A 17,963-nucleotide genomic window follows, 5' to 3' on the forward strand; every position below is an offset into this window, starting at 1 on the left:
CAATATATTTGCCTTACTCATATCTGTTTATAACAGGGGTTGGCAACCTTTCAGAAGGGCTGTGCTGAGTCTTCATTTATTCACTCTGATTTAAGGTGTCGCGTGCCAGTCATACGTTTTAACATTTTTAGAAGGTGTCTATAAGTCTATAATATATAACTAAACTATTGTTGTATGTCATGTAAATAAGATTTTTAAAATGTTTAAGAAGCTTCATTTAAAATTAAATTAAAATGCAGAGACCTCCGGACAGGTGGCCAGGACCCGGGCAGTGTGAGTGCCACTGAAAATCAGCTCACGTGCCACAGGTTGCCTACCCCTGGTTTATAAGGTATGTTGAGCTCTTTCCTGGGAATGGATTCTGTTGCTGACAGAAAACGATCTTAAAATAGCACAGCCACCTCTAGATGTACGTGGTTAATCTATTAACACTGTTCCAGAACAGGGATATGAACCCGGTGCACTAGCCGCTTGGCTACTGGGTGGGGTTAATAGCTGTCTCCTCCAGTCCTCTTGTGAACCTAGCCTGGATTTTTTTAGTATTATTATTATTTTATTTTATTTTGGCTGAAACTATTCAGTGAATTCAACACCAGTTTGTGACTAGTCTTGTTCCTTCCAAAACTGCATTTTGCAGCAAATAAACTATTGAGTGGAAAAATGTCTCCCAGCTCTATTTGTGATGTCATTTCACTAGTTCTCCCTTCACCTTTATCTTCCAGCCCAAACAGGACCTGAATTTCAAATACAAGAAAAGCCTTTCATGCCGTCTTTATCCACGTTATAAAAGGTGCGTCGGGTGGGGTATGAGCCTAATTTTTGTCTTTGAAGCTCACCTTCAATATTCATCATTCATGTGACTGAAACTAAAGAACATTTATAGTTCATACTTAGAAAATGCAGGCGATTAATGTCACTGGCTAATGAGGAGAGCATCTTTTTCACAAATCCATTTAGCGACTGTAGTGCAGGTTTCACACTGAATCCCTCCTGCTTTTATCACCCCGCATTGCCCTTCAGCAGGATCCACTAACTTGAACCTAGGAAACAAAATAAAAAAATCCCTGTTTAGAATTTTTGAACAATATTTTTAGCAGCTTTTCCTCATTTGGACACACCTTTCAAATTTCTTCCTTAACTGCTGCACTGTTCCTACAGACCCCTAATTGATAAAACACTTCCTAGTACATGACCCTTTCATAGCAGCTGGTTGGCCTTGATCAATTTCTAAAAACACTTGTCCATATTACAAAACCCAGCCCTCAGGATTAGCCTGACTGCTGCAGAAGCCATCGAATAAGGCTCAGGACTCGATTCATCTCCTCTCTGTGCAGAGGACTGTGCCTAGCACTTAACATCCCTTGCACCCATACGCAGCCTCTGCTCTCACCAATGCTGGAAAGTAACAGCCCTGTGCCCCCTGCTGCACATCTTACATGGACCCAGAGGATAAAAACACTCACAGCGTTAGATTGAACAGGGAGCCGTCCACCCAAGTCCATTTCCTCAGGGGGGATGTAACAGTGAGTCCAAGCCAGATCTGGTTTGTGTCTTTGGTAGTATTTTGAATGAAAGTCTGTAAATGACATGGAAGAATGAAGTGACGGAGAAGGAGGGTTAAATTGGTTAAAGTGCTAGCTAGACACTTTGGCAACTGAGTTCAATTCCCTGCTGGACCACAGACTCCCTCTGTGACTGTTGGCCAGTTGTTTAGTTTCTGTCCTGACTGGGGCAGAATTAAGGCCTTGGTACAGTCTTTGTGGTGTGTGGGGGTCATGCTATCGGTAAGGTGTCACCGCTGGGGGGCAGGGCACAGGTTATGTGCTGTTGCTGGCCTGAACTTTTCATTTCCTTGCTTTTTAGCTTGTGTGGGTATGTATAGAGCAGGGGTGGCCAAACCGTGGCTTGTGAATGACAGGCATCTCTTTACAGTGAAAGTGCAGCTCCCAGAGCCCCCTCCCACCCCCATTCTCTGCCTACCAGACTTGGGGGGAGCTCAGGGCTTCTGCCCTGCAGTGGGGCGGTGGGGCAAGGAGGGGCTTCTACTACAAGCAACTGGTGCTTGCTGAGAGTGGGGGGTTCCCTTTCCCAACAGTTGGAGTCAAGCCCCCCTCCCCAGGCTGTCCCCCCTCTTATCCTCAGCGCCCCCACCCTGCATCTCCCAGGTGTTAGCTCTGCATGGAGAGGCAATGCCAGACAGCTGGGAACTGCAGTGAGGAGCTCCCAGCTGTTTGTCGCTGCCTCTCCCCACAGCCGCAGCTCCCAGTGCAGGGAGTTGGGCCCAGTGGCACCATGTGACCGAGCGGGACCAGCAAACCCTGGGAAAAATCGGGGGGCACATGCCCCCTCACACATCAACTCTGGCTTCCTGCCCAGTGTGTGGGGGGGGGTCTCAGGGCTTTAGCCCTGCAGGACGCGCCTCCTGGGGCTTGGGGCTTCAGCAGGAGCAGGGCTGAAGCCTTGAGCCCGGGCAGGTGCCTCCCATGGGGCTGAAGCCTGAGACCCCCCCTCCTTGCAGGGATGACGCTTGAGTCCCGGCAGGAGCACCTGGCTCTAGAACTTCCAAAGATGGTTGTATGGGGCTCGCAGGGTCAGTACGTTTGGCCACCCCTGATATAGAGCAACCTTGACAGACACACAACACAGGGGTTGTGTGTATTAATTATTACTAGTGATGCTCATATCCCCAGGACTAGTTTTATTTACCATCTCATCCTGGTCCCGGAGCACCGGCAGCCGAGAGCTCCTCCTTGAACAGTCATCGCGGCTCTTGTTCCAGGGATTTTTTTCTTTTGACACCCAGTAGCACTTGTCCCTGTGCAGCAGCCAGTTTGGGGGGCAGAGCTTACACCCTGATCCCTCTGGAGGGGAAATGGAAATGCTTAATGGAGCTGAAGGTTCTGAACTGCATCACACTCATGCACAGGCCTCCAGCCTCAACATTTCCAGTAGAGCTATTGTCTTGGCTTTGTTTGAGGACAGGTCCAACATTCAACTCGCCGCAGCTGCTGCAGGCCAGGAGGGAGGGGTATTGGTGAAGCTGTGAGTACCTCAGTCCTGAAATAGCACGGGCTAATGCAGGTCAGGCTCAACTGGAATCCTCCTTCACTTCCTCCCCTTTAGTGTAGTGTTCCTGTGCACTGGTTAACAGCCCCCTAGAGATGGCTGCATTTCCCCCTAGAGATGGCTGCATTCCAGTTGGGGGTAGATAATACTACATATAAACATTAAAAGAACTTTATTTAGGTTGCAAATCAACATTGGAAATGCCACATTCATGGCTTGCCCGTGCAACTGTAATTCAGCCTGATTGTGAGATCATCCAGTACACTGAATGCTTGGGGAGCCATCATGGACATGGACCCAAATAGGCCTGCGCACTGAATGAGGCAGCAGCCCTGAGATAAAAATAGTAGATAATCATGCAATAAAGACCATATCATAAGGCACACACAACTGGGGGCTGAATTAAGGTTGTGCGGATAATTTGGCATTTCCTAACTTTCAGGAGCTTGGTTTTGTAATCTTTGTATTCTCTCAATCCAGTATTGTGTTTAATTGCCTAGTTTTTTAAAAACATATAAAACAATTCTGTAACTGGAACAACTCCACCGTCCTGAATGAGCAGCAGCATTTTGGACCCTGGATCTTCAGTACCACACCACAGTGCTATCGCTCCAGCAACAGGAATAACTCTGCTTGCTGGTTACAGGAAATGTCTGTTATCCTGAGGGATGGGGGCAGGGAATAGGCCAGGGTAGTCAAAGGGAGCCCAGCCAGCTCTCTGTCCCCCCAGGAGGAGATTCTGTGGCCATGTGCTGGGTGAGGGGGAGCCTGGCCCAGCTCTCCCCCCCGCCCACCCCAATCCATCTCCATCTGCTCTGGTAGCTCCCAGTGCTGGGTGTGCTGCTGTGGCAGGTGAGCCCAGCACTTTTGACTGTTATTTTGTCACGCTACAGAGTTTTCCTGAGGCTCACACGCAAGGAGGAAAATGGCGGCTCTTCCAATGTTCCCATCTCAGCAAAACCTGGACGAAATTTCATGGGCCAAAGAAAACGTTTCTCCAGCCTGAGGGCTCCCCTCGCCCCCCTATTTCAGAGGCCTGCTTCGAACAAGGGAAGTGTGAGAGCTCCTCAAAGATACCACAAGACCCTTTTACAGTGGAAGCGTTAGGGACCCTAAACATAGGAGTCGCTACCAGTTGCCCTATAAGTAGTTATTGAAGTGGTTTGTGTCCTGCACTGGGTTACCCTAGCTGACCACTAGATGGCACTACAATACAGGAAGCTGCTGAGAGAGATGGGGCTGAGGTTACCTGATGAGTTGTTGTGAGATGATTCACACACAAATTGTTTCAAGTGGAAATGGAAATCTTTTAGGCCAGCGCAGCAGTTGAATTGATGGATGATTCTCTCCAGTGTATTCAGAGATCCTTTGACCTGAGAAACTTCAGAAGAGCATGAATGGCAACTACTACTTAGGGATTAGCAAACTGAGAAGGAGGGTGTGTGCAATAAACCGTTACATACTGTAGCTATCAAATTCAGAACCGGGACAGAGAGAGAGGGAGAGAGAGCATGACAGAGAAAGAGAGAAAATCTCATTTATTACACATTATAAGGTGTCTTCCACTTTTCCCTGTACACACTGAACAGTGACGTTGTGAGAGCTGGATCACATAGGGCTCATGTATCAAGTTCTAACACTATCTTCTTCATGTGATATTGTTCCCTTTGTGATGATAATGAAGAGTCCAGGATATAATTCACAAAAGCATTGGAATCAGAAATGTGCGGGAAGGGGAAATTTCAGGGTGCCGCATTTTGCACAAATTAATTTTGAACTGCTTACCCCAAACACTTATGGCTATCCCAGCTCCCACCAGGATGAGGATCCCAGCTGCTCCAAGCCCTGCAGCGACCCAATGGCAGCGGGGATGCTGTGGGTGATCTGGAAGAGTCAGGGTTTAGTGAATTATCTTCAGCATATAGTGCAAGAAATAATCATGGCCACCTGCTGCCCTGTGGAACCGGTGCAGCATCCTTGAATGGGCATTTGTCTTCCTCCTCAGTCCTCACATAATACTAGGAATAGTTTTAAATCTGTCAGTTAAGGGCCATGTCACTCTTCAGGCACCCCATGAAGAAACAGAGCAAAATACTGCAAACGTGAAGACAATACTAACAAATTTCGACTGTCAATTATTTAGCAACATGGTTCTATCCCACTTAGAGTGGTGCATATTTGACCATGCTATATGGCGAGTCTTTGCATCAGTCCCCTCAGGCTTTGGGTTGACCAGGCCAGTGGTTCATAACCTTTCTGGGGTCAGGACACATTTATAAACCTCAATGGCCTGTCACGACACAGTAAATAGCGTTAGTGCAAAAGCCACACGCTTTACTAAATATCTTACCCGCAACACATAATATACACATTAGTATTGGCCCCATTCGTCTTTACAGACATTTGACATTGGGATTGGAAGAATGTATGTGATTTTTGGTCTTTGCCTAGGTGGTAAACAGGGACTGGAGAGTCTAAAGGGAATATCTGTGGCTTCATGATAACTAGTATAGTATTTTGGAAGCACATATTTGTTACTGGCTGGTGAAATCTTATGATAGAATAGGGTGACCAGATGGCAAGGGTGAAACATCAGGACAGAAAGTGGGGGATAATTGGTGCCTATAGAAGACAAATCCCCGAATATTGGGACTGTCCCTATAAAATTGGGACATCTGGTAGCCCTATGATAGAATATACCACGAGTCTGGGGTACTTGCCCTGTAGTTTGGCAGTCCAACCTGAGACTGGCCCTCTTAGCTGTGTCTCTTACCAAGTCATTGTGTTACAAACAGACAGAGAAATGCCACCCCACTGAGTGTAAGGTTTGGCCAATTACAGTACAATATTAACGTGTTCTATATGCCCTATGTAATAGCATAGTTGGGATATTAATATTTATTTAGCAACTGTAATGTTAGTAGAATAAAAATAGAGGCTGACAACAATCATCTAAAATTTTCTCACATATACACCGCTACCTCAATATAACGTGACCTGATATAACACGAATTTGGATATAACGCAGTAAAGCTGTGCTCCGGGGGGGCGAGGCTGCGCACTCCGGTGGATCAAAGCAAGTTCAATATAATGCGGTTTCACCTATAATGCGGTAAGAGTTTTTTTGGCTCCCTAGGACAGCGTTATATCAAGGTAGAGGTGTATCAGTAATCTCATGTACCTATAGAAGTTACACTCCAAAGATATCTGTTTTGTAAAATAACTTGTATAGTTACATTTCAAATACACCCAGTCATTTTCAAGGGAATCCTTTAAGAAAAAAGTGTCCATCTTTTATGTTAAAATTTAATTCATGATTTCTTGTTTCCTCGTTATTTTAGAAATACTGATGCATATTCACTGCTCACCCCCTATCTCCCCTCATCCTTACCACGGGTTCCCTCTGTCTGTTCTAAGTCACAACTTCCCAAACTTTGACTGATCTACAAATACTGAGTCATAGCTTCTCTCTGCACTCAGGAAATGTGAACACCTCGTCCCTAGCCTTGGAAATGTCCCTGGCATCCTGTCCATTTCAGAATCCAGGAGAAGATACCGCTTTGTGCCTTCATCATTCCCCCGGACCAGGCTTCCCACATTTCCTCCTTTTCTCCAGTCGCCTTTTCCTGTATTTCTCAGATACTAGATTTTATTCTTGTCTGCTCAGACACTAGTAGGCCTGGCGCTATCCACACTTCACCCATCGAGTGGCACAGGCTCCACAACCCTCTGCACTGAATTGGCTCCCCAACTATTTTCAAATCCCATCATTCCTCTTTGGACTGTAAGACCCCCACACCTCTCCTAATAGAACAATGAAGTCCTGCCAGATCCTTTCTGCCCAGTCATTCCTCTCAAGACTCACCAGATTTACTGGCCCTCACCATTTCATTGCCCAACTATAGTATATATCGTAACTGCAATCGTTCATTTGCATCCTTCAAACAGGTTTATGAAATATATGATTTATTTGTATTGTGGTAGCACACAAAGGTTCCAGTCTGGAGCAGTAACCTATATGCTTACTAAGGCCAGATCTACACTAGGAAATTGGGTCGGTATAACTATGTCGCTCAGGGGTGTGAAAAATCCACACCCCGAGTGATGCAGTTACACCAACCTAGCCCCCGGTACAGCCAGTGCTGTGTTGCTGGCAGGGCTTTCTGCCACTTACATAGCTACTGCCTCTCGGGGAAGTGGAACACGTACACCGATGGGAGAAGCTCTCCCGTCAGCGTAGGTAGCATCTGCACTGAAGCGCTACAGTGGCTATGCGGCAGCTGCACCACTGCAGTGTTTTAAGCATAGACCTGCCCTAAGAGACTGAATCATAATCTTCTCCTGCCGGGGACGCTCTCACTGAGTACAGAACACAATGGGAGAGAGGCTGAGGAGAACAGTTATAGGATCAGACATTACAGAGATTAGCTCTGTGCACAGTTTGATGGTGAATTTAATTGTATAATTCTGTTAGGATACCTGGAGCCTTGGGTAAGAATCTTTGTTATAAAATCTAAATAAAGAAGTAATTGGAAATGTATTTCCTCCTTTGGTAAAGTTAAATCAGCTACCCCAAACTATCACTCAACCTAGGCCTCGTCACTTGTTTGATTTTTTTGTCGGCATCACAGCAGAGATAGGTCTTAAGGAATTTGAAGAGGGTCATACAAAATACACGTCTACCCTGATATAACGCTGTCCTCAGGAGCCAAAAAATCTTACCGCGTTATAGATGAAACCGCGTTATATCGAACTTGCTTTGATCCACCGGAGTGCGCAGCCCCGCCCCACCCCCCACCCCGGAGCACTGCTTTACCGCGTTATATTCGAATTCGTGTTATACCGCGTCGCATTATATCGGGGTAGAGGTGTATAACTGCATGCATAGGTGCTGACTCCATGGGTGCTCTAGGGCTGGAGCACCCATGGGGAAAAAATGGTGCTAATGCCCACCAGCAGCCCCCCTATCAGCTCCGCCCTGCCCCCCACTGTTTGCTGCCCGCCAGCAGGCCCCGCTGATCAGCGCCTCCCCCTCCCTCCCCTCCCCGTGCCTCCCGCCCACCACCATCAGCTGTTTCGCGGCATGCAGGAGGCTTTGGGAGGGAGGAGGAGGAGTGAGGGCACAGTGAGCTGCAGGGAGAGGGTGGAACAGGGTGGGAAGAGGCGGGGCAGGGGTGGAGCAGGGGGAAGGATGGGGGCAGGACCTTGGAGGAAGGTGTGGAGTGGTGGCAGGGCCTGGGGCAGAGCTGGGGGTCAGGCACTCCCTGACACATTGGAAAGTTGGCCCCATTGACTGCATGGCCCTTGTATTGGTACGTACAGCCTGTCACTGATTATGGCATTTTTCAGTGACAGATTGCATTTACACTGCAGTAAAGTGCACCACAAGGCATTAAAGAAATTCAGTATCCAGCTCCAGGAGTGGTAAAGAATTCACATTAGCTAAGTCCTGCCACGTGTATGGTGCATAGAGCACAGACCTGTCCTTTGTTTCTAGAAAACCAGTGTCTAAACTCCCTGTGCTTTGAGTGACCTATGTGGGGTAAATATTGTGAGCTCCCTGTTAGGGTGACCAGATGTCCCAATTTTATAGGGACAGTCCCGATTTTGGGGTCTTTTTCTTATATAGGTTCCTATTGCCCCCCCACCCCCGTCCCGATTTTTCACACTTGCTGTCTGGTCACCCTACTCCCTGTTGCAGCCCCACCCTTAATATAGCGGGTGGATTGCTGGTGATGTGGGGGGGTTCGGCTGATCGCCGGTCTGGAAGCTGGAAGGGATATTTGCCATGTGGCAGAATTGGCAAACTGCTGTATTTTTGTTTCCACCTTCCATTCAGCATAGGGGTGGTCTGTGTTTAGCTTATAATTGTTGCAACTTTGACAGGTTCCCATGTGGTTGGTAGATTAGAAAGGGTTTGTTTTGAGGTTCCTATAATCCAATAGGCTGCCTGGGCCATGGTCCTGAGCACAGTATTGCCTGGTGAGGGGGTTTGCCTGCGCTTTGAGCTGGGAGAGCAGTTCCCTGTGCTAACTCTGATTGAGCTAGTGCCCTAAAAACAGAATGTAGCTGCGGCAGCGTGACAGGCAGGAGGGGTGTTAGCCACTCTGAGTGCCTGTGGTCTCGGCTGGGTTCATACGGATGTACTCGGGGTGGTGAGTCCGTCCTGCTGCTCGAGCTTCACACGCTCTCTTTTAAAATACCCTCTTGTTTTAGCACACTAGCTCGATCAGAACTAGTGCGGGGTTTGTCTCCTCACACTGAGAATCGCCCCCCCAGCTCCAAATGCAGACAGACCCTATGTATGTCTCATGCAGCTTGTGGCTCACCTCACCTTGTCTCTCCTGTCTCTAGCATGCTGAAAACCCTCTGCCACAGTAATGCTATGTCTGAAACAATATGTCATCTTAACTTCTAAAATCCTCTGTGGGAACAACTCCTATGCCGGTAACAGAGTGTCTTCTGAACTTATGCGCCAAAAGGCATTACATTGCCAGTATCAGACTCCAGGGTTCTCTTTTTGTCTTTAACACCAACTATTTGAAGAAAATATTAAACTCAAAAGTAGGTATTTATAATTGTGATTGTATTAATTCAATTGCCATGTGGAAAGGAGTATGCAAAGCAAAAACACAAAACAAAAAGTTCAGGAAGTCAGATTTGTTGCATAAGAGCTCAAAAAAATGGTAATACTCCCCCTTAATTTTATCTTTTTATGATAATTGGAGGTGGTATTAATCTGTGTTTATCACAGAAGTGTAGGGATGGAAGGGACCTCAACAAATCATCTAGTCTATTGCCTGTGCTGAGGTAGGATTAAGTATATCAGGTCCTAGACCAGGGGCGGGCAAACTTTTTGGCCTGAGGGCCACATCGGCTTTCTGAAATTGTATGGAGGGCCGGTTAGGGGAGGCTGTGCCTCCCCAAACAGCCAGGCGTGGCCCAGCACCCACCCTCTATCCAACCCCCCCTGCTTCTCGCCCCCTGATGGCCCCCCCGGGACCCCTGCCCCATCCACCCCTCCCTGCCCCCCCCCTCCCCCCAGAACCCCCCCCTTCCTGCCTGCTCACCCAGGACCCCTGCCCCCATTCAACCCCCCCGCCCCCTGACCACCACCCCGAACTCCCCTGCCCTCTATCCAACCCTCCCTGCTCCCTGCCCCCTTACCATGCTGCGTGGCACACCGGTGGCTCTGCAAGAGCCCATCCGCCGCCCAGAGAATTGCGCCAGCGGCATGGTGAGGCAAGGCTGTGGGGGAGGGGGAACAGTGGGGGAGGGGCCGGGAGCCAGCCTCCTGGGACAGGAGCTCAGGGAGCTGGGCAGGAGGATCCCGCGGGCCAGATGTGGCCCGCAGGCCGTAGTTTGCCCACCTCTGTCCTAGCCCATCCCTGACAGGTGTTTGGAAGAACACTAAGCCAAACCACACTCCAGAACTTTCAGAACAGACAAACTGCACCCAGAGGAGACATCAGTGTGTGGCAAGCTGGAGCTAGAGTCATATCCTAGTTTAATGCACACAAGGGCTCGTAAAGTTCCCAAGTAGACAAGCCCATACATACGACACTCCTGTTACTACAAACCAAAATGGCATTACCTTTTTTTTGCAGCAGCATCACACTGTTGACTCTTATTCAATTTGTGATCCATTATAACCCCCAAATCCTTTTCTGCAGTACTAGTGCCTAGCCAGCTATTGTTCATTGCCACTTTGAAATCATTTCTTAAAACTAAAGGCTTAATACTCCTATTGAAAGGATAAGTGCCACAGTCTTATTGGGTTATCACTCCACCATACTACCCTGAAAAGAGATATTTAACAGCTACACTATTTTATCAGTTCTAAAAGAGCATCATCAAGATTTTAAAGTTACAAATAACACTAATTTTCTGGCAAATCCTTTAAAAATTTCACTATAATTTTAATGCTTACATTTTGCACCCTTTAAGTCAAGGATTCTTAGCCTCACTGGGGCATAAACAGGTTTCAGGGGGTCATGACCACACTCCCTTTCTTTTTTGATACATGGGATGGGTGCCCTAAAACTTGTAGTAACATGGAGTCACAGCCTGGAAAAGCTTGAGAACCCCTGCCTTAAATTAACATTTAGCTCAGTTCCTTATTTCTTTGTTATTCTGATATTCATTTTCCCTTTCTCCTCTCATTCTTGCTACTATGTTCCTCCTTGAGAATCTCATTTAAGTCACAACTTTCCAAAATTCATTTGGTATGAAACATGTCTACTCCTCTTCTGCACTCAGAGACAGATGGGAAGGTGGGAATGTGTTCCCATTTCAGAATCCTGTGTAAAATCCCATGGTTGCCTCTGATTTTCTCTATTAGCCAAATTCTCCTTTTTCTCCAGCCCCAGTTCCTAACCTCCTCAAATAAACATTGAGTCTTTAACCAGAGGCTAGTAAATCCTTTTCTTCACTCTGCACCTATTAGTGACCCAGGCTCCATGACACAGTGTACCTAAAGATCTCCCTACTTCTCTTCTTCTAATCCTCTCTAATGAGACAATGAAATCCTTCTTGTTCCTGGAGCCTCCCAGGTTCCTTCTGCTCTGTTCACTCTTCCCAAGACTTGACCAATGCCCTGCTCCTTACCCGCTAACTTATCCCACTATAGTAAGAATTGTAGATTCACTAGTTTACATCAATCCCTCAAATATATATTAAAGATGGCATACAATAATGTATTGTAATGCACCTGTAATTGTATATACATAGGCTGCCAGTGGCTACTCCTGTAGTATTGTGGCTGTATTACTAGCACTAACATAATGGACACTATAATAATGCTTTAAAGAAATTCTGTATCCAGTTCTGACAATAGTAGGAGATTTCACATTCTCAGAAGTCAAACGCTATGAAGATAGGATACAGAGCTGCTCCTTGGTTCTAAAGACCTTATCTCTAAGCTATCTGTGCTACAATTCAAATAATAAGTACATTAGGATTCCATTTTTCTAATCAAAAAGAGAGATTATACTAGTACAAAACTAAGAAATTAAAGACTTACTGAGGTGACGAGGTGGATGCAATGGGTTGGAAGAGGGTCCCAAAATGTTTAAATCAGCATAAACTGTTTCACCTGCCATGATAAGCGTAGAGGAGGGAGAGCACGTACAGAAGAGGACGGAGTCTAAGAGCAGCCTCATTTATATGAGCTAATGTATCCAAAATCAGGAAGTGTCTCTCATCTATCTGAAGCTTTTGTACTTCCTTTTCCCCTGGTGATTTGAGACGTCCATGCACCTGGCTAATAAATTAATGCCTATGTGCTAGCAACCAGTCTGAGTTGTGCTTGAAAACACTCAGGACAGGAGAACTGTTCTTCAGTAGGGTATTCAGGATTTCAAAAGCACAATTATTTTTCAGGAGTACAAGTAAGCTGATCCGTGATGAATTAAGCATGACATCACTGAAAATTCACATGTCAAGAAAGTCTTCTCATACCATAAAAGAGGGAAATAGTCAATTGGCAATCCCCTCGCCTTTCAGTGGGGCAGCCATCTTTAATGTATGCCCTTCACCCTAGTTTTCTCTATGTTGTTGGGGACTCAACCCTTGTGCTAGTGAAAAATTCTTTTGCATGTGGTGGCTAAACTACCTTTTTCAGGAAAAGCTCTGCTGGATCAGGACCTGGACACAGGAGTTGTTGTGCAACCTCAGCTCCCACTGAAGTCAATGGGAGGCCAGGGCACTCAGCACCTCTCCTCAGGATAGGACTCCATGTCTGATAACGCAAGAGTCAGTTCAATAGACTGCAGTACTGCCAACCTCAAATGTTCAAAAATCAGGAGTCAGGCTCACCAAAAATCATTAGATTGGTTTTAAAATCATGAGATTATGTAAAAATCATAGCTTTGGTATTCTTTTTATTTGCCTTCTGCTTTTTGAACCTTTAGGGTGCACTGGGGTCACATTTTGAAGCTTTCTTCACAGCCATAAGGGCTAGAAACGTTTTCTTTAGACATGAAGGCTGAAATCATCACATCTCCACTGGACTCCTGAAACTCATGAAAAAATCCTGAGAGTTGGCAACACTGAACTGGTTGAATAGAATTTGTGCACACAGTAAAATTGTTAAGCTTGTATTCACACGGGGCTTGTCTACACTGCAACGTTGTCGACAAAACTTTTGTCTTTCACAGGTACTTAAAAAAGCCTCCCGTGAAAGACAAAAGTTTTGCCAACGCACGTGGCAGTGTGAATGCGGCTTTGTCAGCAGGAGCGCTCCCCTGCCAACAAAGCTAATGCTGCTTGCGGGGCTGGAAGAAGATAACAGTCTATGACTGCTACCAGGCACTCGGTCAGCTCAAGTGGCAGAGATCTGTGCTGTGGGTATAAAAGTCCATGTAGGCTGTGCTAACAGGATATGGCCAGGAGAGTGAGTGCAACCTAGGGGCTGTCAGTCAAGGTGTCCATTGGTTGGATGATCTTTGAGAGTCTGCACATGCGCAGAAAGGACTTCTGGCCTGAGGTGCGCAGGTCTCAGAATCTTGCTGTAAGCAGAGTCAGGATGAGCTCTACCCTGACATCTGGTGGTGAATTATGGCGAGTGTGGAAAAGAACTCCAGGGGCTGATCTTGTTTGCATAGGCACACCCACTCGCCTGGCAGGAAACACAGCAACTGAAAGTGGTTACTTTGGCTGGTGTGGGATCCCCAGTTTCTCTATTATTGGGGCAGGAAGAATAAAGTTTTGTTACCCTGATTCTGTGAATCAAGGCCAGTGGAACTGTTGTATGACAGAAGGACTGAGTGAGTCCTTCACCATTACCTAAGTAGCACTTGCTTGACAAGGGGCATGGGTTACAAAACCCAGTGAATTGAGAGAGGATGAGGACAGGTATTTGTGCCTGATGATATGGGCCCCCTCTGAGGGTCTGAAACACTAATTGCACCACCTTCTCTCTCCACTGTGGAATGTCAGAGCTAACTTTGATTCCCTTAGGAGTCTAGTTACAGGCTGCTGAGCTGAATTCACTTTGGGCCAATGGTGCACCAGCACTGGGGCTCCCCTACTATACTATGAGCTGAAAGCGCTAAGAGCTGATGTTATTAAGAGCTGAGATCACTGAGGCTATGTTAACTAGTGGGGGAGCCTGAAGCTATATTGCTCAGCAGCTGGCGGAGCAATTTGTGGGGACGACTGGAGGAGCAGCGAGCGGTGTGGAGCCTTGCGGGGCCGGTTGGAGTGGCCCAAGGAACGGCGAGCGGAGCTGTTTGCGGGGACTGCTGGAACGGCTCACAGGTCGGTGAGCGGAGCGGAGTGGAGCGGAGCAGCTTGTAGAGCGGAGCAGTTCGTGGGATGGCAGGAAAGTGGACTGGCTCGTGGTAAAGGCTGCGGCGGAACCCCAACGGAGAAACTGACGGCTGGCCAGCCTCGGATCACGTAAGGTGCCCCTTAACACCCTGCGTGCCCCCCCCCCTTTACTCTGGGACTGCACTAACCAGGGGCAGAGACTTTGGGGGTTGTTGGACTTTTGGGACTTTGGGTGGTTGCTGGACCCCAGAGACTTTGGGGATGTTGGACTTTGGGGACTCTGGGTGATTTTTGGGTTGCTGGATTCAAGAACCAAAGGGAAAGGACACAGCCCAATTTGCTGGGGTGGGTTTTGCTCATGGTTTGTGTTATGAATCCTGTTTGTGGTGTTTTTCCAATTTTATGCTGATGTCGTTTACCTCATGTCATTAAACATTTTCTGCTACACTCAGACTCCGTGCTTGCGAGAGGGGAAGTATTGCCTCTTAGAGGTACCCAGGGGGGTGGTATGTAATTGTCCCAGGTCACTGGGTGGGGGCTCGAGCCGGTTTTGCATTGTGTTATTGAAACGGAACCCCTAGATACAGAACCCGGCCCTTGTTGCTGCCAACTTAGATGGGCAGAAGGGTTACATTGCTTATGGTTATGATTCATGTGAAAGGTACCTGGTTACCTTACACCTGTTGATTAGTTGACCTAACAACAGATAAGGCTCTCTGCTGATTGGTTAAGCTGTTCCCTCATGTGTCTCTGTATTGATTGGTCAATTGCCAATATATATATTGTATGTTGTTACCAGTTCATTGGAGCTATCTGCTCATCAGATTACCTTACTATGAGTCTGCTCAATGCACAGCTTCAGTGTCTGTCACCTCTAGTCTATAATAAAGAATTTATTAACTACTTACCTGAGTTCCAAGTAAGTCACTACCAGGATGGACCAGGAGGGTAGCAGATGGAACCAGAGGACATGGCTACCACCCAGAAAGAAGGAGAGGGAGGTAGCCCCAAACAGTCCAGATGCTGTTGATAACTCAAGGTGTGGATCAATATGAGTCCAGGTGATGGAATTTCTGTTTTCAATTAAAAAAAAATAGTAAATTACATTAAAAACCTATTCTAGAAGAAAGTTACGATTGTAAAGTCAAGCATTCAAATGGTAAGAAATGCCTGTGTTAAGGTTGCCATGAAACCTTAACTTGCCCCCCTTGGGCGGATGGATTATGATATGATCACAAACATCTTTCCACAGGACTCATGACTCATTCTGTGAATGGGTAGTTGTTCAATATTTCATTGTATACTCCTTAATCAAAATGTAGTCCCAAGCCTGGTTTACTTCACACCATCCAAACACTGCACTGAATATAATTAATGTTGTCCTGGAAGTTATGGTTCTCTCACCACAGTATCAGAATGCATTGACCTTGCAACACCCTTGAGAGACAAAGTGGTATTATTATTCCCATTTTACAGATGGGGTATGAGACAAAGGGAGATTAAGGTCAAAATTGTCAAAAGTGAACACTAATTTTGGGTGCCAAACTAGAGATGTCTATGACCTTTTTTTCAGAATACTTAGTATTTTTATAGCACTTTATATGTTCAAACCACAGCCCCCATCAGCTTCAGTAACAGTCATGAGCACTGAGTGCTCATCGCCTCTGCAAGACTGGCTCCTGTCTTACATTGACCACATGCGTCTGACGAAGTGGGTATTCACCCACGAAAGCTTATGCTCCAATACGTCTGTTAGTCTATAAGGTGCCACAGGACTCTTCGTTGTGTCTTACATTGGGCACGCAGAAAATGAGGAACACACAATTGGTGGCCATCTATGAAGAGTTTGGTTAAAGTGACTTGCTTAGCATCACACAGGAACTCTTTGGGAGAGGCCAGGTTAGAATCCAACTCTTCAACTGCATTAAACAATGAGACCCACCTTTCTCTTCTGGCCACAGGTGCCGACTCCATGGGCGCTCCAGGGCTGGAACACCCATGGTGAAAAATTCCCTCCCATGCCTCCCTCCTCTCCCCCACACCTCTCGCCCACCGGTTGCCCCACTTACCAACTCCTCCCCCACCCTCCCAGCGCTTCCCCAGCGCCACAAACAGCTGATTCACGGCATTCAGGAAGATCCAGGAGGGAGGGGGAGGAGTGGGGATGGGGCACACTTGGGGGAGGAGGCGGGGAAAAGGCAGGGTGAGGACTTGGGGGAAGGGGTGGAATGGGGGTGGGACGGGGTGGAAGGGGTGGGGCAGGGATGGGAGCTTGGGGGAAGGGGTGGAGTAGGGGCGGAGCCTGGGGCAGAAGGGGGGTTGTCAAGCACCCCCCTGTCTAGAGGAGAAGTCGGCGCCTATGCATCCAGCAGTCCCTTTTTATTCACAGCACAGATTCCTACTTCCTCAACAAATGAGGCAGAGGTTCCAAAGCCTCCGGAACACACCCTGATTCATCCCCTGATCATCATGTGTACTGAATAAACCAGGGGTCTATGGGAAAATAGTAGGTGATCAGGTAATTAAAGACAATAACACAATGTATGCACAAAAGGACAAAATTAAGGTTGCACAGGCAACCTTAATTCTAGTATTTCTTAATTGGAGTGCTTGACTTTCCAACCATAATATTCTTTTAATACAGTTTATTAACAAAATGTAATACAGCTAGAGATTATTAGTGTTCTGTAGGGACAAGGAGACTGGGACCCTTATGACTTAGTTACCTACCCTTACACTGAAATATTTTAATGGAATGCAACAATATCATGCAATTTGCTCTGCTTCCCTGGTAGGCAAATATTACCTCAAACTCTGGCTTCAAGTTACTTTTCTTTAATGCTTGCATCTGAAGAAGTGAGGTTCTTACCCACGAAAGCTTATGCTCCCAATACTTCTGTTAGTCTTAAAGGTGCCACAGGACCCTCTGTTGCTTTTCTTTAATGCTATTTTTTCTGTCTGCTCCACTACCGTAGGGGAAATTATCTACCACACAAGCGTCAACAGTGACAGGATCCTGCCTAAGCAATGGTTTACTTTGTGCTTCTTTCCTGTGTGATCTCAGGTGTCAGACCGTGCTCTGCATTTCAGACTTGTGAAGAGCCTCTTCCCCTACACCTTCTTGGTAATCACTGAAGGGGACCAAAATCCTACCACAAAGGAATTGAAATATCTTAGAAAACATATACAAAAATAGACTGTTAGACCTGCATGCAACTATTTACGTTTTCCCAGTGAAAAAGATTCTCATGAGTGCACTGTCCACATCCAAATATTGTACAGACTTGTGCTGTGTACTCTACACAGTTCTGCCAGCATACTTCAACCACCACCACAAATCCCCAGCTAGTCCAGCCTTAAAACCATCATTAACATTTTATAGAAAAGTTACTTACCTGTACAGTAACTGGAGTTGTTGTCTATCTGTATATTCCACTCTTGGTGTGCATGCACCCCATGTGCTTGAGACTGGGGTGTTTTGTCCAGCATTGTTTGTTTGGGCCATACATGTGCCCTGGTTGCCCTCCTGCTCCTGTATCAAAACTATAGAGGGCAGTGTGGTAGCAACTGCCACTCAGTTCCTTCTTCACCACAGAATCCAGGTACGTAGTAGGACTCCAAAGTAA

At 46.7% G+C, this 17,963-nt stretch overlaps 1 protein-coding gene across 1 annotated transcript; it reads right to left on the minus strand.

Annotated features, from left to right (window-relative positions):
* Positions 1-913: 913 nt before the first annotated feature.
* Positions 914-16,337, minus strand: LOC113409082 (killer cell lectin-like receptor subfamily F member 1). Its single transcript, XM_029914062.1, has 5 exons — positions 16,280-16,337; positions 4,316-4,447; positions 2,707-2,861; positions 1,464-1,576; positions 914-1,040 (listed from the first exon to the last, which is right to left on the minus strand). The coding sequence occupies exons 1-5, from the start codon at positions 16,335-16,337 to the stop codon at positions 914-916; spliced, it is 585 nt and encodes a 194-aa protein (XP_029769922.1).
* Between the last annotated feature and the right edge of the window lie 1,626 nt (positions 16,338-17,963).

Source organism: Terrapene carolina, unplaced genomic scaffold (assembly GCF_002925995.2).
Source record: "Terrapene carolina triunguis isolate 2854851 unplaced genomic scaffold, T_m_triunguis-2.0 Scaffold29378, whole genome shotgun sequence".
In the NCBI taxonomy this organism is placed as follows: Eukaryota; Metazoa; Chordata; order Testudines; family Emydidae; genus Terrapene; species Terrapene triunguis.